Genomic DNA, 27223 nt, shown 5'->3' on the forward strand with positions numbered 1-27223 from the left:
CATTAAGTGTGGGTCGGTCAAAATAACTGGTATCCTGGTCTCAAAAGTCATCTCAAAATCTGTTGGGTCTGTCAATATCCAGAGCAATTGAGGCAGCTAATCACGGCATCCAAGGAGGAGTTGCTTTGTTATACTTTGTGGACTAATGTACGGTGTCTAGATTCTTCTTGCCTTTGTTGAAAATTATTCAGTGTGGCCTTCAGGGTTATAAATTTGGACAAGCAAAATACCTTTTTTACATAGTTAACAGCACCTACCAGCCTTCAGATAATGTGTAACAGTTGTACACTTTGTTTTGGTTTGAGCCTTTTTGTCAAATATGGTAGAACTCATTAACTGTCTTCTCGTGCATTGCAAAGATGCTGATTTAAATGGAAAGTTTCTGACCATTGTCAAGTGTAGTCAAGCTTTATTGCTTCTTGACAAGGATGTGCTGTGTTTTTATAAATCTTTTATTTAAAAAAGAACATCTGTGTCTTTTTTTTAATGAGTACACTTCCTGCTGTTGCACTTATCCTCGTGTCCTGAGCCAGCTTTAGTTCCACTCAGCTGGAATTTTTAAAAAGCTGTCTGGGATCGCCCAAGATTATCAAGGCAAATGTCTATATGATAACCTAAGTTGTTACGAGGCAATGACTGTTTTGAAATGGTTGCTGAGCAGCAAGGGTGCTGATTTGGAATGGGGAGACGAGAACATTTTTGACTGGTGGTGCTGCATCTGTGGAAATGCTGATTCAAGCAACCCAAGTTCTGCTGATGCATTGACAGTGGGTGTGCACTGTATATCCTTCCCACTTGGCAGCTGTACAGCATGTGAGGAATTCAAGGGCAAGAAACCATAACTAATGACTGTAAAGCCCATGTGACCACAGCATAAGCAGTGCGTTATCGCTGGAGTGCAGAAGTGTTTGGCAGAGTCCACTGTTGATGCTGATGTGCCTTTGTTTTTTAATGTTCCATGCAAAGTTTTGGCTGGGGGTAACTGCACAATCCTCATCGACACAAATATTTATTTTGACCAGGTAGTGTCAAAAGCTGTACTGTGATTAAATGCCAGAATACAGATATTACCCAATGACACTCCTTTTTTAAATTGCATCCCACTCAGGATTTACAAAACCAAATTGATGTGCGAACTTACTGTTTCACTTTGCGACTACATTAGATATAGTTACCTTCTCCTGCCTTTGTCCAGTACTACAAACTCTCATGGTTTGGTGCATTTTCCCTCATCCTGCATGAGTGTTTGGTGCTGCCAGAAGGGGAAATCACATCAAGTTACCTCCTGTATCTTTCAGTTTGTTTACAAACTTTTCTACTTTCTTCTGAGGCTGATTTTTATGAAGGCAGCTCTCTATGTGACAGCGACCCTGGGTGCTTTCCCATTTTAGCTGTTCACCAGTCATTGTGTGATACAAGATTGATCAATTACTTTAAAGGAAATAACGCAGACATCTTGATTCAAATGGAAGAAAGTCAGGTTTATTGTCATTTGCTTAGGAATGTGCAAGTGGGTCAGAAAATCTTTTTGTAGCAGAATCATGGGCAGATAGCAACATTCATTCACAAGAAACTTGTATCAGTCTGGGTACTTTCAACAGTGGATCCATTGAAGTTTGTTTTGTTTCTAAGGAAGCACCTAGAAACAAGTAATTGGAATCTCTGCTCTGTGGCTTCATACACCAGGCAGTGTAGAATCTTTGGTTACTGGGACAGAAATCAGTTCACAGCAGCCTCTCTGCTCAATCTCAGTTGTTCTGTTGCCTGTTAAATATGGAATTACTAAAAATTCGCCATTTATTAACCATGCATAGGAATTGAACAAATATGAGCCTTGTAGATTAGAGTCTGTATTCTGTGCTCCTCATTTGGGTTAGAGTGCTGCTGTACTCTCTGTGAGTTGTTCATAATTGTACTGGTAAGAAAGGCTTTGCTCCAAATAATTCCATGGCTGACGGAACTAAAATATGTTTGCATTATTCTCTCTCTTTGAGAAATTGGGCAGCATGCGAGGAGAGAAAGAGCTGATGTTTTGGATTGATAACCAACCCTTCACCAAAATTGGATAATATCAGGCATTTTCAAGTTTGTAGCATGTGTAGTTTTTAATTTTAATCTTGCTTTTTAGTTAAAAAGCTTTAATCCTGGTCAAGATGGTTGGTAGTTTTGATTTGCACATATTGTAGCTACATTTCATTGTTGAATTTGCGTGAATTAATTTTTAATAATGGATTTAATGGATTAAAGGAATTTGAGTTGTGAGAGAGAGAGAGATAAATATAAATAATCTATCAATGCAATGTAAACCTAGACAATCCAGTAACTGCTGGAGTGATACAATGGGGAACATTTGTCTTGTCTAGAATTATAAAAGGCTGCAATGAACCAATCTAAGGAATTACCATTTGCACACTCCAAAAGTCCAAAAATGTTCTGATGATGGGAGGAGCAGCCCATTTTATCAAATCTGCAACAGAATTTATGCCACAAGCTGCTTGGTGCAATTTTACTTTCCTTGTTTCGTGTATCTTTGAATCTATTTCGCTAAAATTCTTTTGAGCAGGAATTAGACTCATGGATTCTGCCTTACTAATGATTTATTGCAGAGAATTTAATTTGCTAACCACTTAATGTTTATGAAGATTATTTTGTCCACTCTGTTTTGTGGTTTATATTAAACTTGCATCATCATTTGGTAACTGGTGAAGATAGTGATCACTCCACTGTACTCCACTGTATTTGAAGATCTTTATGAAGTAATCTTCATAAACCCAGTCTCTGCACTTTAGAAGACTTTTACAGTTGGCCTTCTTTATATGTGGGGGATTGGTTCCGAGATCCCCTGCGGATACCAAAAAACGCGGATGCTCAAGTCCCTTATTTAACCAGTCTCAGGTTAACCTGCCCCGATGAAAGCTACAATTATTACTAAGCAACACAGTGATTTAATTATTGAAATACATACATTTCTTAAGTGTTTTATATGCATAGAAAGGTAAAATACATACTATATACTAAGACAAACATTTGACTGATGCTAAATAGTACTGGATGTACCTTTTCCGATTTAACGTACAAATCTGACTTAAAAACTGCTTGTACTTTAACTCATCTCTAGATTACTTATAGTACCTAATACAATGTAAATGCATTGTAAATAGTTGTTTTACTGTATTGTTTAGGGAATAATTACAAGATAGAAAAGTCTGTACATGCTCAAACAATGAATGCTGGAGGGAGAACTTCCGGGTTTTCCCGATCCGCGGCTGGTTGAATCCACGCGTGCGGAACCTGCGGATACGGACAGCTGACTAATCTTTCATTCCTGGTTAAACTGTTGTGCTATAACCTTTTCTATTTCCCATAGAAGAGATGTTAAACCATAAAGTTATATCAGTGACATATTAGAAAATACTTTAGATGTGTGTCTGCACTTCTTGACCACAAGATTTGAAAGACAAATTGAATTGAGCAGTGTGCAGCTTTAAAACCAGTTCTCTGTTGTCCTTGTGTTTGTAGGACTACGATGATGGAATACCGTGGTCAGAAGAGAGAGTCGTCCGAAAGGTCCTCTATTTGTCGTTGAAGGAATTCAAAAACTCACAGAAGCGACAATATGGTGACCTCAATGGGAACAGCAATGCGAAAGCACACGGGAAAGATTTGACTGGTAGGTCACTGGTGACGTTGGCAGATATCACTCTGGGTTAATTTGCTCTCAGTTCTGCAATTGCAATGAAATAACAATAAAATTCCTTGAGTTCTACACAGCTATGCAAATAGATTTTGATTTGGGTAAACGAGGTTTGACAATTTATGTGTAACAGCACTAAGACAAGTTTAAAAAGTGGCCTTTTGAAGATTTTTTACATTAATTCCTGAAATAGAGTAGCTGGTGAATACGATTTTCGTATACCATGGTTCATTAAAAATGGAGCTGGAATTGCTTACCCTCTACACATGGGCCATGGGCTCCAGTGGGTAATCCCATTAATCCCTTTCTCCTTGTGGCTCTGCAACTTGGTTTTACACACATGCCTATCAGCTGTCCTTTGATGCTTTTGCCACTTGCCTATGCTGAGGGGTAATTTACCACAGAGATTTAACCTAGCAGAACATGTTTAGAATCATATAAGGTGCTTTCAAAAGAAGTGCATGTATTCTCCTTGAGAATGTTTAAATTGTGCTCGGACAGCATCCTAGGTCAACCCAGGACATTGGGAGTCCTAATTCAAGTGTATTATGGAGCCCTTCTGCTTTGAATTAGATGGGTTTCATTCATCTCTGATAAATCAGCCACAGTTAGTATACTCTTCTGTATTCCAAATCTGGGATTGTTCTGGTGTAGGGTGTGAAAACAAGAATGATTGTTGTTGAATTGGCACACTTCTGCCATTCCAAAACATTTTTATAGGGTTTTGTATCTAAAATGGAAATGATGGAAGCATTGTGAGTCATTATATCTTTCTCACTTCCTTTCTGATTCTTCCCAACCCCCTCCAATTTCCCCAAGAAAATCTGCAGCATCAGACTTTCCCAGCTCAAATGCTTGAGGCTGCTCTTCAGTGATATTTCTTCTCTTTTGTGTTGATAATTGTACCAATTTATATATGTTAATGAGTTTAATTGGATAGCAATTCCCCATAAAGTTCAAGTATCTAGGTTATTGAATGAAGGTTCGTTGTCAACACAAAAATGTATTGAGTTGGGAAGCAAGTCTTCAATTTTTCAATATCAGCTATATCTTTGCCAGTTGAGTGGAATCTGGTTAAAATCATTGATTAAAGCAAAATAAGTTACTTCAAGTGCTGGGTTTTAGATGTTTCAGAAAGGACAGGGAGGGAGGCAGAAGAGGTGGGGGCGTGGCACTGTTGATCAGAGATAGTGTCACGGCTGCAGAAAAGGTGGACGCCATAGAGGGATTGTCTACGGAGTTTCTGTGGATGGAGGTTAAGAACAGGAAGGGTCAATAATTTTACTGGGTTTTTTTTATAGGCCGCCTAGTAGTAACAGGGATATCAAGGAGCAGGTAGGGAAACAGATACTGGAGTTGTCTTGATGGGAAATTTTAATTTCCCAAACATCGATTGGCATCTCCCTAGAGTGAGGGGTTTAGATGAGGTGGAGTTTGTTAGGTGTGTTCAGGAAGGTTTCTTGACACAGTATGTGGATAAGCCTACAAGAAGAGAGGCTGTGCTGGATTTGGTATTGGGAAGTGAACCTGGTCAGTGTCAGATCTCTCTGTGGGAGAGCATTTTGGAGATGGTGATCATAATTGTATCTCCCTTACAATAGCATTGGAGAGAGATAGGAACATTCAAGTTAGAAAAGTGTTTAATTGGAATAAGGGGAATTATGAGGCTATCAGGCAGAAAATTGGAAGCTTAAATTAGAAACAGATGTGCTCAGGAAAAAGTACGGAAGAAATATGACAAATATTCAGGAGATATTTGTGTGGAGTTCTGTATAGGTATGTTCCAATGAGACAGGGAAATTATGGTAGGGTACAGGAACCATGGTGTACAAAAACTGTAATAAATCTAGTCAAGACGCAAAAAGCATACAAAAGGTTCAGAGGAGATGTCAGGGATAAGTTGTTTTTTTTTACTCGGAGAGTGGTGAGTGTGTGGAATGGGCTGCTGGCAACGGTGGTGGAGGCGGATGCGATAGGGTTTTTTAAGAGACTCCTGGATAGGTACATGGAGCTTAGTAAAATAGAGGGCTGTAGGTAAGCCTAGTAATTTCTAAGTTAGGGACATGTTCGCACAACCTTGTGGGCCAAAGGTCCTGTATTGTTCTGTAGGTTTTCTATGTTTCTTAAAGCAAGAGGTATGATAAGAGATGGTGGTTTGGGTACTCCAGAGGGCAATACACCTGCAAAATTATTTTGTGTATTTACTTCATAAGAAATTTTGGAACCTAAAGAGGTTTTGGATTATATTTCTGCAAAATCTTTAAAGCATTTTGATGTATTTCTGTAATTTGTTTTGCCATCTGAGCTGAGTATTTGTGGCTTTGGCGACTTGTGCTTCCATTTTTTCAAAAGGAGCTTTCGCTCAGTTTACTTTTTAGAGAGAAGTACCACAGATGCTTGAAATCTGCAATAAAATAAGTTGGAAGTATTCAGTAGAGCAAACAATAGCTGTGACAAAAGAAACATGCTCATCCCTTTATTTTATTACTCTCTGAGGATTAATCTATGGCGTTATTTCATTATCGCAGCCATTGTGGTTGTGATTGGAATTACATTAGGACATCATATTTTTACATAATATTGCCAAGGTTGTTAATGTGCTAAACCTTAATGGGTCATGGTAACTGCTTAACAGAATTAATACTCTACTGGAACTTTTGACCTCCATAGGTATTGGTCCTTTGTTTTGAAAACTTTCTGCAGGAAGATGTTGCAAAGATATTTCCCTTCATTGATCCTTTTTGTTTGCTGTGCTATCTTCTCTGAGAATGTTTGTCTCACTGCTGACTGCTTCCAGCATTTTCTGTTTTGGTCCTTGTTTCCAAGATTTTGCAGTAGTTTTCTTTTGGATTTATGATTTGGGATTGTTAACACTAATGTTTTTCTGTGTCAGATTTGGGTGGAGTCAGTACTTGTATGTAATTAAAGAAGAATTCATACAACTGCAGGACATTTTGGAAAATGACAAAAGGAATTTACTGGGTTTGGTAAAAGTTTAAAATAAAAAGCAAGTCAAATGTGGAGTGCAAAATAATTTTCTTGTGAATGTGATGTGATGCACTTTAAAAGCAATACAAACAAATCAAAGAATTCAGTTGTTGGGTATGCAAAACAAGTCAGCACTTCACTGGAACTGCTTTTGACACACTAGATTTTGTTCAGAGGTAATAGGGTCAAAAGGTTACAATGGTTTCTTCAACTTCCATTAGATTTAGGTAATTATTTGCTGTCATGTATAGCCATAATCTTTCACACCTTAAAGTCGATGTAAACAATGAAGGGTGGGGGACTCTTTTGTAAGTCAACAGGACTTAATAGATTGTAGTTAGGGGAATGACTGGACAAAGTTATGATGTTATTTTGAAGACTCAGATGATCTGAGAGGATTTAAAAATTATGAATGGATTAGACAAAATGGACAGGAGGTTTCCACGTGTGGAGAAAACAAAAAACCTAAAACATGGTGATTTATCAATTCAAATCCTGAAGCAAGGCACCCAAAGGGAAACTTGGATCATTGTGTTGGAGAAGGCTGAGATGTGTCAGCTATAATGGGAGAAGGCCAATGGCAGTATGGTTCAGTGACTTTTCCAAGCTAAGTTGAAGTTTTGGGAAAATTCTCTTGACTTCAGTGCTTTTGTTTCTGCTTTAGGTAGACACTATCTAACTTGAATGCAAACTCAATAGACTTGTGGATTTTTACCAATTTGAATTGACTGGTTTATTGTCATGTACAACAGCGTGCAATTGAATTCCTTGTGTGAAGGTCAAAGAATAAACATCAATCATATTAGTTATAAATACAACAATAAATGCAATCTGCAATGGTGCAGAAGGAAATGCAAAATGAAAATGTATAATTTCCTCAATCCTGCACTTCCTGACATGGATTTAAATATATAGTTCCACTGTTTCCAAGTGACATCATTTTGATTATGTAAGGTGGAGTATTTCTAATTCTTTTGGAAAGATCTTGGCATTTGAAGGCTGAAGCTGAGAGAGGCCAAGTTCAATTACTTGTTGTCCCCTTGCTGCCCCTCAGCAGGGTATCGTCTGCTCTGTGGACCCATGTGTTGACTGGTTGCTCTTGTCACCGAAGGGTATTGACATCCTGCACCATTATACTGTTGTGGTTGAGTGATGGCAAGAGATGAGCTTCAAAACTGCATTCTGCTTTTGTTTTCAGTATCTTTCTCTGACAGCAAAGGCTGACACTGGCTTCCAGAGATAGCTGGTATGCTTGCATGAACCAGTCTGAAGGGAATGTTCATCTATATGTGACTTTCTCCCTGGGTTATAACACAGCAGAATTGTTTTCCTTTGTGGAACTGAAACTGTAGAAATTGCCCCACTTTGAGTGTGTCAGCCATTTATCATCTGCAGATGTGTTTGGGGGAAAGGATCAGCAGTGTGTGGACATGTTGAAAAGTGCAGATTTTAAAAGAAAAATCAGCAGTCTGATATCTAGCCATACAGCAGAACACAAATATTATTTGTAAGCACAGAGTACACTGCAGATGCCATGGTCAAATCAACACATAGTGCTGGAGGAACTCAACAGGTCGGGCAACATCCATTGAAATGAGTCCTGATGAAGGGTCTCGGCCCGAAACGTTGACTGCTTATTTCAAAGGATGCTGCCCGACCTGCTGAGTTCATCCAGCTTGTTTGTACAAATATTATTTGTCCTTGCCTATGCAGTTGCCCCCTCTCTTGTACTTGTTTGCTTTTTTAATGGAGATGCAATGCGAAGTAGGGTCTTCCAGCCCTTTGTTCTGCACCATGCAATGATCACCAAATTGTTCTGCTGCATTGCCCTCCCACTCCCTCCTGCCCCACCATCTTCCCTCCTACACCCTTCTCTGACACAATGGCACACTAAAAATTTCGTGTAGCCTGGTATCCTGCGTGCATCAGTATGGTGCAAATCATTCCATCAAGTTTTAAAGGCACCTTATTTCTTCAGATTAAAAACTCTACTTTAAAGTCTTTACACAAGGAAATCTGCAGATGCTGGAAATTCAAGCAAAACACACAAATGCTGGTGGAACACAGCAGGCTAGGCAGCATCTATAGGGAGAAGCACTGTCGACGTTTCGGGCCGAGACCCTTCGTCAGGACTAACTGAAAGGAAAGATAGTAAGAGATTTGAAAGTAGTGGGGGGAGGTGGAAATGCAAAATGATAGGAGAAGACCGGAGGGGGTGGGATGAAGCTAAGAGCTGGAAAGGTGATTGGCAAAAGTGATACAGAGCTAGAGAAGGGAAAGGATCATGGGACAAGAAGCCTCAGGAGAAAGAAAGGGGGGAGGGGGGGAGCACCAGAGGGAGATGGAGAACAAATCTCTTACTATCTTTCCTTTCAGTTAGTCCTGATGAAGGGTCTCGGCCCGAAACGTCAACAGTACTTCTCCCTATAGATGCTGCCTGGCTTGCTGCGTTCCACCAGCATTTTGTTTAAAGTCTTTACATTGTTTTCTCTGGAGCACCAGAGACAGAGAATCTCTCCAGATCTTGTAAAATGATGAGGAATAAATTCAAAGTATACTTATTATCACAGACTGTATAAATTATACAACCCTGAGATTTGTCTGCTCTCAGGCACCCTCAAAACAAGAAACCTGAAAGAACCCAATTTTTAAAAAATAGGGCAACCCCAATGCGCAGTGTAAAAGGAAAAAAAAACACAACGTATGCAAAACAATAACATTCCAAAGCAAATGGAGCCCCTTGATCCAAATCCCTGGAGTAGGCCCAAACCTCGGTGTCAGTTCGTCATATTAGTGGGGGAAATCACTGCGAAGCACAGCAGCTGGGGCCATCTTACAGCCTCAGTATCACTGAGAGATGGAGTGAACATTGCGGGAAAGCCAGCAAAATTGACCCACTTTTTTCCCAGGATCAAAATGTCCCATACATAGAGACCTAGAGGGTGTGGATTTGAGGTGAGAAGGAATAAATTCAAAGGAGATGTGTGCTGCAGGCTCCCCCCCACCGCACTCCATATGGAATGGTAGGTATCTGGAATGCCTTGGGTAGTGGTGGTGGAATTTAAGAGGCTCTTGGATAGGCAGATTAATTTACAGGGATTGAAGGGATATAGAACGTGTGCAGGCAGAAGGGATTAGGTGACATTATTGTAATTAATTCAGCCAACATATTTGTCACAGGGTCTATTCCTGTACTGCATCGTTCTGTTATTTAAGCTGGACTCTGTCGGTTTGTTTGAGCGGTAATGTTGTATTTACTTTTTACTCTGAATTTCTATTTGCGGATATCGAATACTGAGGCCAATTGGCAAAAGAGCCTAAAATGAGCTATTGATATCAGCAAGTTGGCCCCAAGCCCAGTTGATAACTTGAGTTGTGGTCCTGTTAGGTATCCCTCATTGTAAACCCTGAAGTTCACATTCAGCTTGGATTAAAGATTAGCCATGAATCTGAAAGTATAAAGGAGATAAAAGTGCCTTTGATTCATCCTTTAGGAGCTGGTAGATCTGTGTGTATTCAGCTGTTACGTTGTTATGTTGGGTATGTCACAGAACAAAGCCAAATCCATTTGATTAATGGGATGTAATCTCTTCTGTGCCAAGAAACTGAGGTGCAGTTGTACTTTTTAATCATGAATTGTTTTCGTTCACAATCCCGTACACATTTAATCCGAGCAACACACAAAAAGCTGGAGGAACTCAGCAGGCCAGGCAGCATGTATGGAAAAGAATACAATCAACATTCTGGGCCAAGACCATTTATTAGGACTGGAGAAAAGATGAGTCGGAGTAAGAAGGTGGGGGGCAGGGAGGATGATATGTGAAACTAGGACAGGGTGAAGTAAAGAGCTGGGAGGTTGCTGAAAGAGATACAGGGCTGGAGAAGGGAGAATCTCATAGAGGACAGAAGGCCGTGGTAGAAAGAAAAGGGGGAGGAGCACCAGAGGGAGCTGATGCGCAGGTAAGGAGATGAGGTGAGAGGGGGAAATGGAATGGTGAAAGGGCAGGTGTACCATTACCAGAAGTTCGAGAAATCAGAGTTTATTCCATCAGATTGGAGGCTACCCAGGCGGAATATAAGGTGCTGCTCTTCCAACCGACAGTAGAGGAGGCCATGGACTGGCATGTTGGAATGGGAATGGGAAATGGAATGAAAATGTTTGGCCACTGGAAGATCCCGTTCTTGATGTTAGGAGCCACTCTGAGAAGAGGACAGTCAAATGCACATAACAACTGAAATAGAATGAAATTACAAAGATTTTGTGATTGTGTGCATCGGGGGGCAGGGTCAGTTTACCTATGTGCTTGGGGATGAGGTGGAGGGCGGATATTGTCTCAGCCTAGGGGGTAAGGGTGGAACTGGAAGAAATGTGTTGGTGCTTTAAAAACACTAAAACAAAATTCCTTGTTTTCCTTAGCTGTCGAGGTAATATTTTCAGCAGAGATAGTAGTTTCATGTACTTTAAATGGTTTCTATGACTGTCCAATCTTAGTAGGGGAAGAGGTTGTATCTTGATACATTATTTATTCATTGATTGAGATACAGTACGGAGTCGGCTTTAGCAACCTCTAATTTAACCCAAACCTTTTTATGGGACAGTTTACAAGGATCAGTTGACCTACCAAATGGTATGTCTTTGGAATGTGGGAGGAAACTCACATGGTCTCAAGGAGAACATACAAACTCCTTAATGATAGCTGTAATCAAAACATTCTTATCAGAGTAGTTGAACTGGTAATGACTTTAGGCTGATTTATACTTCTGTGTAGGCTCTACGCCGTAGCGAGCATGTGCTGGTGTGCGCCAAAACGTTAGTTGGCGGTGGGGTTTCTATGCCATTGTGTTGAGTTTCTTCGTGAGAGACATGGAACAGGAAATGCATTTCAAACATTTTCGCATGTCGGCAGGTAGATTTGATGATTTGGTTCATCTATTTCGCATTGGTGTACAGACATGGAGGAGAAGAAGCAACTGGGAATGCGTAGGAGGAAATGCGATGCTACCAAGTGGACCAATCACAGTTGTTGCAGTCTGCGTCGCTGCAACGTGAGAGTTACTTTTTTGGGGAGGTGCACATCACCCTACAGCATAGGTACGGCGTAGATGCGACGCAGAGTATAAATCAGGCTTAACTCCACCAGGCTGATATTCTTGTATCATGAAAATTTTGAGTCCCCTAAACTAAGCATGGTTCTACGTTGTTTTGTTTGTGGAATGAACAGGTATTCATTCATTGTCATCTGTATAATGTGTCCATTTTGGATCTCGTTATAGTACTGAGGGAGAGACGGAAGTCCAGTAGATGAGTTCTTTTTTAATCTCATGGAGAATTTTATGCCCGTATTGCGGAATAATTCTTGTGACTAAGTTGAGCCTTAGTGGCATGAACCTATTTGTAGAACAAAATGAGTAAGCTTGCAGATTAGAAAGGAATAAATGTGAATAAAATTTGAAGTTATTTGGATTCATTTCGATATTATTTCATAATCATCCATGTATTTGATTTTTGTTGTTCTATAACCTTTTCATGTTCTATAACCTTTTCAAACCTATAATTTGAAGAACAGGATCATCTTGTGTATTAAATCCAGTTAATAGTTTAACATGTAAGCATCAGAAGAGTATTATTTTCCAGCGGATCGCTCTTGATGTGATTTATCACTTGTTACATGTCTTCTCACCTCCAGGGGTGCTAGAATCTCAGCTGTATCTTATTCCATTATGCCTTGGATTTGCATGCTGAATGAGTTTTGGCAGCTCTTGGTCAGGCAGCGGAGAGGATCTTACAGTTTGGTGCCCCTGCAGGAAAATATCTGAAGGTTGACATCTTGCAATTAGGTCCACTCAGCTTTTGCATTTGAACTAGACATGGCAGTGATAATCTGAAGATGAGTTTTGTATCCCTCCTCTAATGTGGAGGCAGTCTGTCTTTCAATAAACTTTCCTAGTGCAATATTTGTGAGCATTCCTGCTTTTGTGAGAAGTGACTGCAGCATTGGCTACACCACAGTGTAGCTTGTATACCAAGGTCGATGAAGTGGTATTCTCACTATAGAGATCCTGGGGGGGTCTTGACAGGGTGGAGAGGATATTTCCTTTTGTGTCAGAACCTGCAGCTGGGAGTCATTGTCTTAAAATAAGAGGCTGCCCTTGGAAAGGCTGTGAGACTTTGGTGCTCCAATCTTTAAAAGGGCAGTGGACAGAGCCTTGGAAAAGTTTAAGGCAGAATTAGACTTGATAAGCAAGAGCGAGGAAAAGTTATCATGGGTAGAAAGAATCTGCAGTTACAGATACAATCAGGTCAGTAATGATCTTATTATAACAAAGCAGAGTGAGATTAGTCATGATCTTCTTAAATACTGGAGCAGTTGAAGGACCAACTGGCCCACCACACCTAATTCAGATGTTTGCTCCATTTTTCCCTTTTGCTGTGGAAAAGATATTAAACCCCTTTATTCATTTAAGAAGCTGTCACTGTTAATTGCCACTGTTTTGTATGTTTTCAAAGTAACAGCACTACCTACTGGCTGAGGCTCCACTATGAAAAGTCATCTGCTTGCCACCCTCACAGGAGGTAGAAAATCCACTTAGGTGACAAGGTTGAAATATGCTGTACCTCGTGGGTGATTTGGTGAGAACACCCACCTGCTGGGGAAAAAAAAGATTAATTCATTATCATCAGCCCCTTTCACTTTGAGGTTCCTGGGAGCTCTTGAAAACTGCATGCTGCAGGAGAAGGTCACTTGGACATGATGCCAACAGCTGCATGTCCTGCCCACTCTTGTTCTTGTATTTGTTCACTTGTTCCCTAGATTGTTGTTGCATGACTGTTTCTTTCTGGATACTAAATTGTAGATTTATACTTGGGCCTCAGTGCAAATACATGAAAGTGTGGAACATCTTGCTGATGGCACAGTATATCAATCTGCCATTAACCCTGTCCTTGCCTAGAGTCACCTATTGCCTAACAGCGTCTGCCTTGCCTGCATCTCCCATTTACCTCCTCAGGCCTGACGCAGGGTCTCAACACGGAACACCGTCCCTTTGCCCCTCACAGATGTTCCTGACCTGTTGTGTTACTCTAGCATTTTATTATTTATTCATATGTAATTTAACCCCCAGAGACCTGGAGATCTGCCAGCTAGATTCCCAGAATTCCTTACTGGCTTGCTGTAGGTGTTGCTGAGCTGTGTCTGCTCAAGTTTTCCGTTCTGGCACTTGTAAAAGCTAATTTCCTTGTTTTAATTAATTTGACCACTGCAGGTTTTTTTGACCCATGTTTTTTGGCATATAGGCTATGTCAGATACTTTGACCTGTCATTTGAAGCTATTGAAGTCCTCTGTCCCAGTCTGTTACTGAGCACACCACATTGCTAGCAGTTTTAGTTGCATGGTTTACAATTGTGAAGTCCAAATCATTAATAATGTAATGAATAGCTTGCAGCCCTGCTGAGATCACATTGAGATACCCACAGATGCTTTCCAATTTGAATAAATACACATTTTCCCCTACCTGAGTTGGAGCCAGCCAAGGCAATTTCCTTACACATCTGCAAGATTTTAAGTGAAGCCTTGAAAATTCCCGAATTGAGAAAAGTTTGGGAGATTATAGTGTAACGAACCCCGTAACTGGGTCTCTTACCAGCAAAGATAGAGGCGTCCGTTGGAGTACTATTTTTAACAGTATTTATTAGTAAAAATACACAAAAATAATATCAATGCAAATATACAGATAATATACGTCGTCAATACTAAACCTAAAAGTGTGGGTATAATAATAATCAATAAGAAATGAGCTCTATCGTTGTCTAGGGGATAATGAATTGTCTGACGGAAATATAAAGTTCGTTTCAGTTCACACAGGCTGCGGTGTTTGTTTGTCGTTGTGTTGCAATTGTTGGAGAGAGAGAGAGAGAGATAGAAGAATGGGAACAGTTACCGCTATTGTTTTTGCCAACCTTCCTTTATGATTTCGATCCGTTGGTGACTCGTTGTTGTGACCGTTCAAGTATGACCTCTCCTTTAGCTAAACCGTTCTTCCGTGATGAGCCCGCCACCCAGGCAAGGGAGGACACACATGAGCTCTCACCGGCTTTTGCTATAAAACGCTGTCACTGGATTTCTAGCTTTTCTCCTGGTGCGTCTGAGGGGTGTTCCCCAGACCTGTCTTTTATCCTCACTCACGGGGTCTCAGGTGACAATCAGGTTGGGATGATGCAATCCCTCAACCAGACCACTCTGGTTGTCCCCTGAGGGGTTTCAATGAATAGTACAGTACTCAATACACAATTCCTTCTCCAAGAGACAATAGCAGTAATCAGTGGTTCTGTTCTGCTTTTTGTTAGGAGACATTCCACTTTTTGTGTATTCCTGCGTCTCTCTCTCATTACTGACATGATGTGTACCTCTCTCATTTCCTGGGTCTCAGACCCCAAATAATAGCGATTTTGCAATTCTCAAAAGGGCATTGGCGATTCTGGACCCTTCTGTCCATCAGATTTGCTCCTCATTCGTAACAATAGGTAAAGTAAAATAATTTATTTATTGAGATAGAGCGTGGAGTGGAACTTTCCAGCCCTTTGAGCTGTGCCGCCCAGCAATTCCCCAATTTTAATCTTAGACTAATAACTGGACAATTTACAGTGACAGATCAACACACCAACTTTGGCTGTGGGAGGAAACCGGAGCAGCCAGAGGAAGCACTTGCAGTCACAGGGAGAACATAGAAACTCCTTACAGACAGCAGCGGGAATTGTATCAAGATCGCCTGTACTGTAAACCATTGTGCTCGAACCATTATGCTACTAGGCTACTGTGCTGCCCCTCTACCTGTAATTTTGCAGCACCTTTTAAAATCCAGGACTGGAAACCGTTTGATTCTGGGGATTTAATTCTGAGAAATTAGATTTATTTGGAATCTTAATTGACGTAAGTAAATGGATCATTAGGTGCTGGATATATCTAGCACCACAGACTCTCCCAATGAATAGTAATACTTGAATATCAGTAAAAATTGATTTTTCAGGTCATTATGATGTAGTGCTAATGATTCAATTGGTTGTACACAAAATTAGGTTGTGGGTTTAAAAATGGAGCTAACTGCAAGCAATTGCTTTCTGTCAGGTGAAATTAGGCTTCATCTGCCTTCTCAATAAAAGCAGACTTTGGGTGGAAGAGGACTTTGGGCAGTGATACTTTGCTGGGCTTTATTTATCTGTCCATTATTAAAACCAGTGTGAATGTCAGAGGGTGGTACTGGAGACCTGGTTCTCGTTATTAAAACCAACCGGACAGTGTGAATGTCAGGATAGTACCAGAGACCTGGTTCTCGTTATTAAAACCAACTGGACAGTGTGAATGTCAGGATAGTACCAGAAACCTGGTTCTCGTTATTAAAACCAATCGGACAGTGTGAATGTCAGGATAGTACCAGAGACTTGGTTCTCATTATTAAAACCAACCGGACGGTGTGAATGTCAGAGGGTGGTACCAGAGATCTGGGTGGCATGCAGATAATGAACACTGAGCTGAACTGGATATGTCTGGACTCTCAATTTTGTTTTATATTCTGTGGTTTTCGCTCTTTTGCTTTGTTGTTGTCATTTGTGCAATTTGACTTTTGCTGGTGGGGAGGGGGAAGGTGGAAGGTGGTGATGTTTATTCTTTGAACGGGTTCCATGGTTTTCTTTGTTTGGTGGCTGCCTGTAGGGAAGACGAATCTCCTGTTGTAAACTGCATACATACTTTGATATGGAATGTACTTTGAATTTGTTCTTTTCAAAAGCTTGGAGCCCAAATGTTGTACTCCAGGTTATAACATAACATTCCAGAAGTAGATTAGATGTGAATTGCTTTGGGGTGTCCTGAAGTCATTAAAAGCACTATACAAATCTCAAGGTATTTGATATGCAAAAACATTTTTTTAAGAAAACTGGTAGTTAGGAATTATTTTACTGACCCACTTTTCAGAAAGTGGTAAGTACACAGCAAGCATTTATTGCCCGAAATGCCATTGGACTGGGTGGCTAGTTTGGCCATTTCAGAAAAGATGTATGAGTCAACCACAGTGGCCGGTTTTGAATTTCTTTTAGTTTCAATACTTCATATCAGCAGATAACATTGAGGGAGGCCAACCAGCTCACCAATTCTATGCCAGCTCACAACAGCCCCATTAATCCCCCTTTATTACCACCTCACCTTTCAAACCTATTATTACCCCTTGCATCTCCCACAGACTACCTCCATGAGAGACTCTTTATAATGGTAATTGGCTGGCTAGGGCAGAAATGGAAGATTTCTTTCCCTGAACCAAATGGGCTTTTGTTGTTAATCTAGTTTTTATCTTCCTCATTACCAATGACTAGTATTTTTTTTAAAAGCTATCTGAATAAGAACGGAATATTAATTCCATAGTTGCCACAGTTGAACTCTGCCCTGTGGACTGTGGACTTAGTTTGGATTACTTCAGTAAATTAAGAGCCACAGTACCCCTCTACCCACATTGATGCATGTTACTGGTGCAGAACTTCTACTGGAAATGGGCAGAGTGGCTGGCAATATTAAATAAAGACAGCCGTGATGCATCTGATTTTCCTTTGTTTGACTAAATAAAACTGTGTAGTTGTAACTTCAGCTGTGTGGGGGTGTCAAAGATTGGTCATGGAAAAGAGGTTTTGTTGTCAGTCTTACACCATTGGGTGGTGGGTCATATGGCCACGTGTGCCTTTCTCATTCCATTTGTGGTGTCTGCTGTCTCACCAGCTTGTCTCGTGGAAGACGATGTCGAGTACAAGTGAGGCACTTTGGAAGGGGAAGTGGGCAGATGAGTCAACTAATCACTCAGTAAGCTGTTTCTTGTAGGCAGTGGTGGAGACACTTGAGTGAATCCTCTGCCTTCCTGTCTCCAAGGAAATGAAAACGGTAACTTCCAGAAATAAATATTTGGGGAAATAATAGTTACTGATTTAATTGGTCGAATCTTAGTTCAGCTGTGTGTGTGCGTGTGTGCATCTTTGCATCCTTGCTTTACATGTGGAGTTAATAATTTGGGAATCTTTTTATGCAGATGTATCCTGTTGAGACGATCATTAATTAGACCACAGTGATCTAATTGCACACTGCACAGAGTGTACTGTGGAGTACTGGGGAGGGGGATTAGAGACAACCCTATTTGAAGGAAGGATATTAGAAGCATTCAGAATGTACAGCAACGATTAACTGAAAAAATGCCAGGTCAGAGTTGTGAAGAAAACTTGAAAGTTGGTGAGTTAATTTTGTTGGAACAGGAGTGTTTGTAAAGAGCCAATAGAGGGTTTCCAGATGATTAAATATTTTATTAAATGTTTTAAAGTTTTCCTTGTGCATCAGGAACACTGTGAAGGTCACATTGAATTTGCCCCTCGGGGCATGCAAGGCAGTATGAAACTGTAGCCAGATTAGGTGTAGGTGTCGGATTTCTTCGTTAAAGGGCATTTGTGAGTGAGTTGGGTTTTTACCAAAATTCCGCTGCTTTGATAGTTATTTCATAAATTGCAAGTTTTACATTTGACTGTGAGTGGATTTAAACTACTTGGGGAACTGGCAGTTGTTGATTGAGGGAGAATTTTTTTTCTCTTCTATAATTACATTACAATAACTAAGGTCTACTTTTAATGCAAAGCATTTGTCACAGGGGTCTTGAAAGAGAGGCTGGAATTGGCTTTTAAAGGGAGGTAGGGGGAATGGATTCTGATCTATCCTGACCGTTCAACATGTTTGTCAGCAGTGTGAGTTGGGATTCAGAGTGTAGCCAGAGCCTTGAGTTTCTGATTGGAGCCGGTTTTGGAGTGCTTATGTACATTTCCTCTTCCCTGTGAGTTCATTGGGTTCATTAGAAAATTAATATACTACATTTATACATGTATCTACTCAAAAGTGAATGTGATAGGGTATTAATATGTGTACCATCCAGTAGTTAGGAAAATCTGCTACACCATCACCATCATACTCCTGAGAGTTCTTGAAAATTGGATCTTTACTGTATTTGGAAAGGATATGGAGATAAGTAGGATTAGGCGTCAAACCTCGTTTGTGCATTGGAACTTGGGCTGGACTGAATTGCCTCAGCCTGAGGTGTGTGAGGGTGGGACAGGACTAGAATCACAGAGCACAGGGACAGGCCCTTCAGCCTAGCCCATCCACTGTACAGCCAGGTAGGGACCCTACATGTACCTATTTAAGTACATTGTAAATGACACTACTGCGCTTGCCTCAACCACTTCCTCTGGCAGCTGATTGCATACACCACCATCTGTGTGGAAAATGTTGCTCTTGGGTCTCTCTTTAAAACCTTTTCCTTCACGAAATCTACACTTCATAACCTCATAGTTTGGACTCCCTACACAGAGGTGAAAACTGTTATTGTCCTCCTTATGCCTGCCTCTCATCATTTTAAGCACTTGTATAAGGTCACCCCCTCATTCTTCGACGTTCCAAGGAATAAAGACCAGGCCTGGCTTATCTACTCCCGAGAGATTCGCTCAGTTTTCACTAGAAGGGAATAGAGGGGTATGGGGGGAGGGTAGTAATGAAATGAAGGTTGGATCAGCAATTTTCTTACTGAATTGCAGAGAGGGACAGATCAGCCTGCTCATGCTGCCTGTGGACGGTATTCTTATCTAATGTCCGAAACATTGATCTCAAGTCTTATTATCCAGAGTTCCCAACTTCCTGTGCAATTTTGGGTCAGCAGAAAACACACAGTCTGAAATCATGCTGGTACCTGAGACGCACCATCTTTGGGAAGTAAAGTGGTGTGAAATGGCATAGGATGCTAAAGCCTTGAGGTTTTAGGCCTTGGACACGTGAACTGGGCCTTGCTAATGGTTTGGAGGCTTTCTTTGTCACAGGGCCTACCTCTCAGCTTCTTAGCAGCCTGGGCAAATTGCATTCATTAAGTTGGGTGTATTCTTCAGAATCAGATTCATTTATTTATCACATGTGCATCAAAACATGCAGGGAAATGCAGTATTTATGTTAACAACCAATACAGCCTAAGTATGTGCTGGGTGTAACCTGTAAGTGTCGCTGCACATTCTGGCACCAACATAACATGCTCGTGATGCTCAGCAAAATAAAACACAACATAACAAGCAACAAAACTTCCAACAGCCTCTGGGCCTCTAAGCTCCAGTGGACTCGCAGATAACAGGCATCTGATTTCCCCAGTGAATTTCAGAATCCTAGATCTAGGGCTTTGGCCATTACACTTCTACTTCTGGATTTCAGATTAACCTTTGGGCTTTCTCTAACCAGCCCCAACCCATCTATTTGACCTCCCCCTGCTTTACTCCCTTCCCTCTCCCAGCTTCTGAAGAGCTGCCAAACACCTGCTCTATAATAGCGAGTACAGATCCTGAAGAACGCGACTCATTGGGTCAACCATGCTCTATAATCTGCACATTCCTCAATTCCAGATGATTCTGAGGGAATCCTGTGCATCTAACACACTGAATTTACCTCTGCCTGGGAGTTTCAGAGGGATAAATCATATATTACCACCAGGTGTGGCTTTTGCCTAGATGGCAGACTGGCAGTCAAGCAGTGTTTGTGGCTGAAGATTCTGAGTGAAATCTCTGAAGATGGTGCATGTTTGCTTTGATTCTTGCTGTGTTAAAGCAGGCTGAATGATTGAAAGCAAAGTGAGTGTTATCACCATCATTATGTGCCATGTCATATGATGTGGTCTATGACCATGGCTGTTTTTGGCAAATTCTGCAAAAATGGTTTTCCATTGCCACCTTCTGGGGTGTGTCTTTATCAGGCAGCATCACCCCAGCCATTATCAATACTCTTCAGAGATTGTCTGCCTGGCGTCAGTGGTTGCTTAACCAGGACTCATGATATACATCAGCTACTCAATTGACTGTCTGCTACTCACTCACATAGTTTCACCTGACCCCATCTTGGGTATACCTGGTCAAAATTAGGGCCTACCAACTTTGGAAAATGGGGATAGTGAGCAGCCTGCAAATCTGGGCTAGGGTTCAAAACTGCTTGCATGTATCAGGAAGGTGGTCATCTTTTGCATAGTGACGCAGGCTGTTTAGTGGGTTTGACAGCATGCATAACGTAGTCAACTGAGGCTGTCTGCTATCCTAAGGTTGTCAAGAATTTGCTGTGAATTAAGGATTATTTCAAGGAATCGCTTTGACCTCTCCAGGAGAAAGATTTTTCTTTTTAAAAAGAGAGAAAGCAATATTTATTTAGGAGAAACAAGTCCTTAGCCTTACCACATTTCGTGTTCATTTATGCTGACCTGACACAAACCCCATTTTATTCTCTCCACCTTTCTATAAACTCCCCTAAATTTTAGCACTCATCGAATCACTAAGCTCAACTAGAAGGGTCCGATTAACCTGCCAGCCTTCATTTCTTTGGGTGTGGGAGGAAACTGCAGCACCCAGAGGTAACAAAGCATTCATGAGCAGAACCTGAGCACCCGAGGTCAAGATGCTGCTGGTGTGCTACCTTGAAAAAAGGTAAACTTAAAAATATATTGGTAGCGACGGGTGGGGTGGGGGGACAGGAAGAGAGCAATCGTGTTGAGTGAACCCCAGGATCTGGACATTGGAACCGGCTGTGGCAAATGTCTGCTGAAGCTGCTTGCTTCACTTGCCCCTCTGGGGTATTTCACTCAGTGATCTGAGAGCGATTCCGGATTCCAGCAGAACTGGTGCTGGTTTGGAGAGGCACTTCGGTGTGAAAGTCACCTTTCCTGGAACACCTGCTGAAGTCCCTGAGTGCAAAACTCCTTCACTTATGTCACAGAAAGAAAGGTCACTCAGCCCATCGTATCCTTGCCAGCTCATTGCAAGAGAATATAACATTTCTGGGATATGTTTGGGCCCTTGATTTCATGCTTCTCCCAGCAAAACAGTTGCATTTGTCTCCTATTCCCTCTATAGACAATTATATTCTATCTATCTATCGTGTATTGTTCCAGTATGCACCCACCCTCTGGGTTTCAGATGCCCACTGGAGTATGATTAACTGGCACGGCTCCTTTAGAAATTCTGGCCTATTCCACTAAGTAGCGACCATGTTTTAGTGTTAAGATTTGGATATTTAAAAAATACCTGAACCCTGGTTTGCTGCTTAGTTGTCAGCTCAACTTTGATTCAGCCTGCGACGATGTTTAGGATTTCTGACTCATTTGGATTCTCATCTAGTCTTGTCAAATTCTTATCTAGCACCTAGTCGAGAATCCTGGTTCTTGTCTTGGTCTTGAAATCGGTTCTAGTCTCGGATACCCCACTACTTGTGTCCTTACCATCCTTGCCTAGGGCTCTAGTCACATATATCCGTCTGCTCCCCCTCTCATAATCTTGTTTAGCTGCACTGTAGGATAATTTACAGTGCCTTGAATGCTTTTTTGGGATGTGGGAGAAAACCAGAGTACCCAAGGGAAGCTGCATAGTCACAGGAGGATTGTACAAACTGAAAGCATTGAAGGTGTAAGGGCTCTGGGTCTTTGGGGCTGTAAGGCAAAATTAACCTCATTTTCTGTTGCTACAGGTGAATTTAAGCACACTTCCAATTCCCTTTTAAATGCTGATCATTGAACCTGCATCTAGCCCTCTTTCAGGTGTTAACAGAGGGGGAAAACGATGTTGCCCCTTTTTGTCATTTGTTTAAAATCTACCACCTCTAGTTGGCAGTTGTTGAAGTTTCTCCTAATTTACATTAGTTAATTCCCTGCCCCCAGCTTTTCCTTCCAAGGAATTGTCCCAGTTTCTTCAGTGTCAACTTCATAATTTGAAGAATGTGTGACTCACTTGCTCTCTCTCACCCCTCCCCCTTTGAAGTTCTTCCTATTAAAATTGCATTTCCAAAATAGCAGGACATTCTGGAAATCTCCAGAGTGGTCCTTCATGATGAAATAATCCCCCTTCCCCCCCCCCCCCCCCAACTACCAGTCACTGATCATTCAGTAAATGTGGTGTGCTTTTGGTGTAAGGAGGATGTGGTGAGCTGGCTGTCTTTAGCCTTGGTTCGAATTTGTCGTTTTAAAATCTGTGTCTCAACATGTTTCCATATTTTGGATGAATTGGTAATTTATTTGCCATTCAGCTTTAAAGAGCAAGTTGAAACTTTTTACTTCTGTAATGTCTATTGCTGCTGGTAGTTAATTTTATTTATAATTATTTTTTGAGAACTTTATTTGCAAAGTATGCTATTTGTATTTTTAAGTTTCTGTGCATTGGTGATTTTCAGAGTATAAGAGCTTGTATGGTGGTAGCTTGAGCCTATTTCTTTATGTTGAAACACTTGGCACAGGAAGGCCATGTTTGGCCTGCTGAGCCTGTATAGAGAAATCTAGCTGGTACCACTCCCGATTTTTCTCCCTCCACCGCCATCCCCCGAACTCTACAAATCTCTCTTTCAGATCTTTATCCTGCTCCATGTAAGTGTCGTAGTTGAATCAGCCTCCACTGCTACATCTACTAGTATATTTCAAAAGATGATCACATGAACTTCAAAATGACATTGTTTTGCAAGGCCAAATTGTCTTCATTCTCTATCTCCTGGTCTTTGGCCCCTCTGCCAGTGTTTCAATCTATTCTGCTTACACCTTTCATAACATTAACTGACTCCATCAGATAGATCCCTGTGCTATCTCCTCTGCTCCCAAGGAGAACAGCCCAGCTTCTTCAATGTACCTGGTGACCCTCCTCTCTGGGATCAGTTCTGTATACCTCTCTGCAGGTTCGCTAAAGCCTTTACAGTTCTTCCAATGTGATGACCAGAACTGGACTTGGAGCTCCAGTTGTGGCTGAAACATTGCTTCGTACATGCCCTTCTCGACTTCCTTGAGGTTTTGTATTCTGTCTTTGTAAAGATCAGAATCCAACCTGCTCCTTCAGCTTCCCCACTTCCTCTTTTTTTAAAAAACTCCACATCTACCTCAGATATCTATTGGTGCTGTATCCATTTTAATATTTTATCAAAATAATATTATTTTCATAAAAAGTTATTGCCTCTCTTCATTCCTCACACCTTACACAGCATTTTGCAACATTCAAATTCATCTGCCATCCTGCACCTGTCTCTTTGAAGACCATTGCTTCCCCCTTCATTCACTGCATTATTTCCTTACTTACGTAAAGATATAGTGTGGAACATCCCCTTCTGGCCCAATGAGGCATGCTACCCAGCAACCCACCTAATAAACACTAGCCTAATGACAGGACAATTTACAATGACTTAGATAACACACAATTAACTAATTGGTACGGCAGACAATTTTCTGTCCATGTTACTCATGCCCCTTTTATTCCATGGTCTTGAATGATGATGAGAAGCCTATTATTGTGAGCAGTTTGCACCCCTTATCTAAGAAAAAATGTGTTGACATTGGAGAGGGTTCAGAGGAAGTTTACGAAAATGATTCTGGGATTGAAAGGCTTGTCATATGAGGATTGTTTGGTGGCTCTGGGTCCCTACTCACTGGAATTCAGAAGGAGAGGGGGTTCTCATGGAAACCTATTGAATGTTGAAAGGCCTTGATAGAGTGGATATTGAGGTGGTGATTCCTATGATGGGAGAGTCTAAAACCAGAGGACACAGCCTTAGGCGATGAGGAATTTCTTTAGCCAGAGAGTGGTGAATCTGTGAAATTTGTTGCCACAGGTAGCTGTGGAGGCCAAGTCATTTAAGGCAGAAGTTGATAGATTCTTAGGGGAGAAGGCAGGAGATTAGAGCTGAGAGGGGAAATGGATCAGCTATGATGAAATGGCAGAGCGGACTTAATGGGCCAAATAACCTCATTCTACTGTAATCTTACGGTCATGGTCGTGGTATTATGTGGCCCCAGCAAAGGTCTTTGGAAGCCTTATACACAGAATGTGAATTGCTCCTTTTATTCGGCATCAGATATTAAAGATGCTTTTGGCTTCTGGACTGTATGTGTGAAATGTTTAGTGCTCCTAAACACTGGACTTCTATTCTTTAGAAGGTGGTTTCAAATCACTATGTACTGATCATTTTAATGGTAGAGAGAACGTACACCATGGGGACGGGAGAGGTTCCGGAGGGTTGGAGGGTTGCAAATGTTGTTCCTTTATTCAAGAAAGGGAGTAGAGATAGCCCAGGAAATTATAGATCATTGAGTCTTACCTCAGTGGTTGGTAAGTTGATGGAGAAGATCCTGAGAGGCAGGATTTATGAACATTTGGAGAGGTATGGAGGTTCCTCATGCAAGGCTTATTGAGAAAGTAAAGAGGCATGGGATCCAAGGGGACATTGCTTTGTGGATCCAGAACTGGCTTGCTTGCAGAAGGCAAAGAGTGGTTGTAGACAGATCATATTCTGCATGGAGGTCGGTCACCAGTGGAGTGCCTGAGGGATCTGTTCTAGGACCCTTACTCTTTGTGATTTTTATAAATGACCTGGATGAAGAAGTGGAGGGATGGGTTAGTAAGTTTGCTGATGACACAAAGGTTGGAGGTGTTGTGAATAGTGTGGAGCTCTGTCAGAGGTTACAGCGGGACATTGATAGGGTGCAAAACTGGGCTGAGAAGTGGCAGATGGAGTTCAATCCAGATAAGTGTGAAGTGGTTCATTTTGGTAGGTCAAATATGATGGCAGAATATAGTATTAATGGTAAGACTCTTGGCACTGTGGAGGATCAGAAAGATCTTGGGGTCCGAGTCCATAGGACACTCAAAGCAGTTGTGCAGGTTGACTCTGTGGTTAAGAAGGTGTACAGTGTATTGGCCTTCATCAATCATGGAATTGAATTTAGGAGCTGAGATGTAATGTAGCTATATAGGACCTTGGTCAGATCCCACTTGGAGTACTGTGCTCAGTTCTGCTCGCCTCACTACAGGAAGGATGTGGAAGCCATAGAAAGGGTGCAGAGGAGATTTACAAGGATGTTGCCTGGATTGGGGAGCATGCCTTATGAGAATAGGTTGAGTGAACTCCTTGAAGAGACAGAGGAGGAGAGGTGACCTGATAGAGGTGTATAAGATGATGAGAGGCATTGATTGTGTGGATAGTGTCGTGGTTTTTCGTGCCTCACAAATGACTAGGAGATGCAGAAGATTCTTCAAGAAGGGTTAAACTTTAATTTGCAAATCAAAGCTGAGACTGTCATTGAGCTAGTCGCTGATTGCCCACCGATCCTCGGACATTTTTTTATAGCAATCTCCTGGTCCAGTAGCATTAGCATATGTAATCGATCTATATGTATAGATCTATCGTATTACGCGTACTACACTTACATCATGTCCCTTTTGTTCCTATCAATTGGCTTAATCATGTACTAATCTACATCTCTTAGCTACCTCTCATTAACATACCATTGTCTTCTACATTTTTAAGACTTCAGTCTCCTACCAAATTGGGTACATGCATAGCAAATAATAAACTCAGAACTGAGCAATGTTCTAATCTACATTTCTTTAGCTCTTTAGCTACCTCTCATTAACACACCATTGTCTTCTACATTCCTAAGATTTCAGTGCATAGCAAACTGACTACATAGTTTTGGTTACACAGCAAATGATACAAGTTTTATACTACATAATATTTTTATACTCCAATAATAGTCAGAGGCTTTTCCCCAGGGCTGAAATGGTTGTCACAAGAGGGCACAGGTTTAAGGTGCTGGGGAGTAGGTACAGAGGAGATGTCAGGGGTAAGTTTTTTTTAATGCAGAGAGTGGTGAGTGCATGGAATGGGCTGCTGGCAACGGTGGAGGTGGATACGATAGGTTCTTTTAAGAGACTTTTGGATAGGTGCATGGAGCTTAGAAAAATAGAGGGCTTTGGATAATCCTAGTAATTTCTAAGGCAGGTTCATGTTCTGTATAACTTTGTGGGCTGAAGGGCCTATATTGTGCTGTAGGTTTTCTGTTTCTGTGTCAAATTCCCTTCATGAGAACTGAATAAGTAAAATTCTTCAACCAGATTGTTTTTCTTTCCACAAATTTTACCTGGACTTCCGAGTTTCCAGCATTTGCATTTTCTTGATTTCCATTTCCTTTGGCTCCCTGATTCTCCCGTTGACTTGTGTCGCCCCACTTCTTCATCCAGTCCATCAGAAGGTACTAGGGCATCTTAAAGGAGATAGGTTGGAATTTCCTTAAACTATCTGTGTCATGCATCACAGAACATGTCTTGAACGAAGTTCAAAGCTGGTGAGACCCAACGCAGATTGAGGGACTGCTTCGTTGAGCATGTCCACAACAGACAGGATCTCCCAGTTGCCACCCACTTCAACTCTGCTTCACATTCCCATTTGGATATGTCCATACATGGCTTCCTCTACTGCCATGATGGGGCCAAACTCAGGATGGAGGAGCAACACCTCATATACCGTTTGGGTAGTTTCCAGCCCCTTGGCGTGATCATTGAATTTTCCAATTTCTGGTAATTCCCTTCTCCTCCCTTCCCCCATCCCCATTTCACTCTGCCGCCTCCTCCAGCTACCTATCACCTCCCTTATGGTTCCACCACCTCCTACTACCCATAGTGCTTTCCCCTTACATTCCTTCTT

The 27223-nt window shown here is 41.4% G+C and overlaps 1 protein-coding gene and 1 long non-coding RNA gene across 3 annotated transcripts in view; one reads left to right on the forward strand and one right to left on the reverse strand.

The window, feature by feature from the left end:
- The window catches only part of jarid2b (jumonji and AT-rich interaction domain containing 2b), a 355488-nt gene that overhangs the window by 157390 nt on the left and 170875 nt on the right, over nt 1-27223 (forward strand). Inside the window, exon 2 of the mRNA XM_059945528.1 lies at nt 3520-3670. Within this exon, the coding sequence (XP_059801511.1) occupies nt 3520-3670 (151 nt within the window). The remainder of the gene's footprint in view (nt 1-3519; nt 3671-27223) is intronic.
- Nucleotides 3587-27223, reverse strand: part of LOC132378547 (uncharacterized) — a 28364-nt gene continuing 4727 nt past the window's right edge. The window contains exons 2-4 of one of the 2 annotated variants that reach the window (XR_009507100.1): nt 26661-26783; nt 12364-12481; nt 3609-3724 (exon numbers count right to left, since the gene is read on the reverse strand). This is a non-coding gene — a long non-coding RNA (uncharacterized LOC132378547). Of the gene's footprint in view, nt 3725-12363; nt 12482-26660; nt 26784-27223 lie in introns of both variants that reach the window. The other variant, XR_009507099.1, reaches the window with a different exon arrangement.

This window comes from Hypanus sabinus, chromosome 20, assembly GCF_030144855.1.
Source record: "Hypanus sabinus isolate sHypSab1 chromosome 20, sHypSab1.hap1, whole genome shotgun sequence".
In the NCBI taxonomy this organism is placed as follows: domain Eukaryota; kingdom Metazoa; phylum Chordata; class Chondrichthyes; order Myliobatiformes; family Dasyatidae; genus Hypanus; species Hypanus sabinus.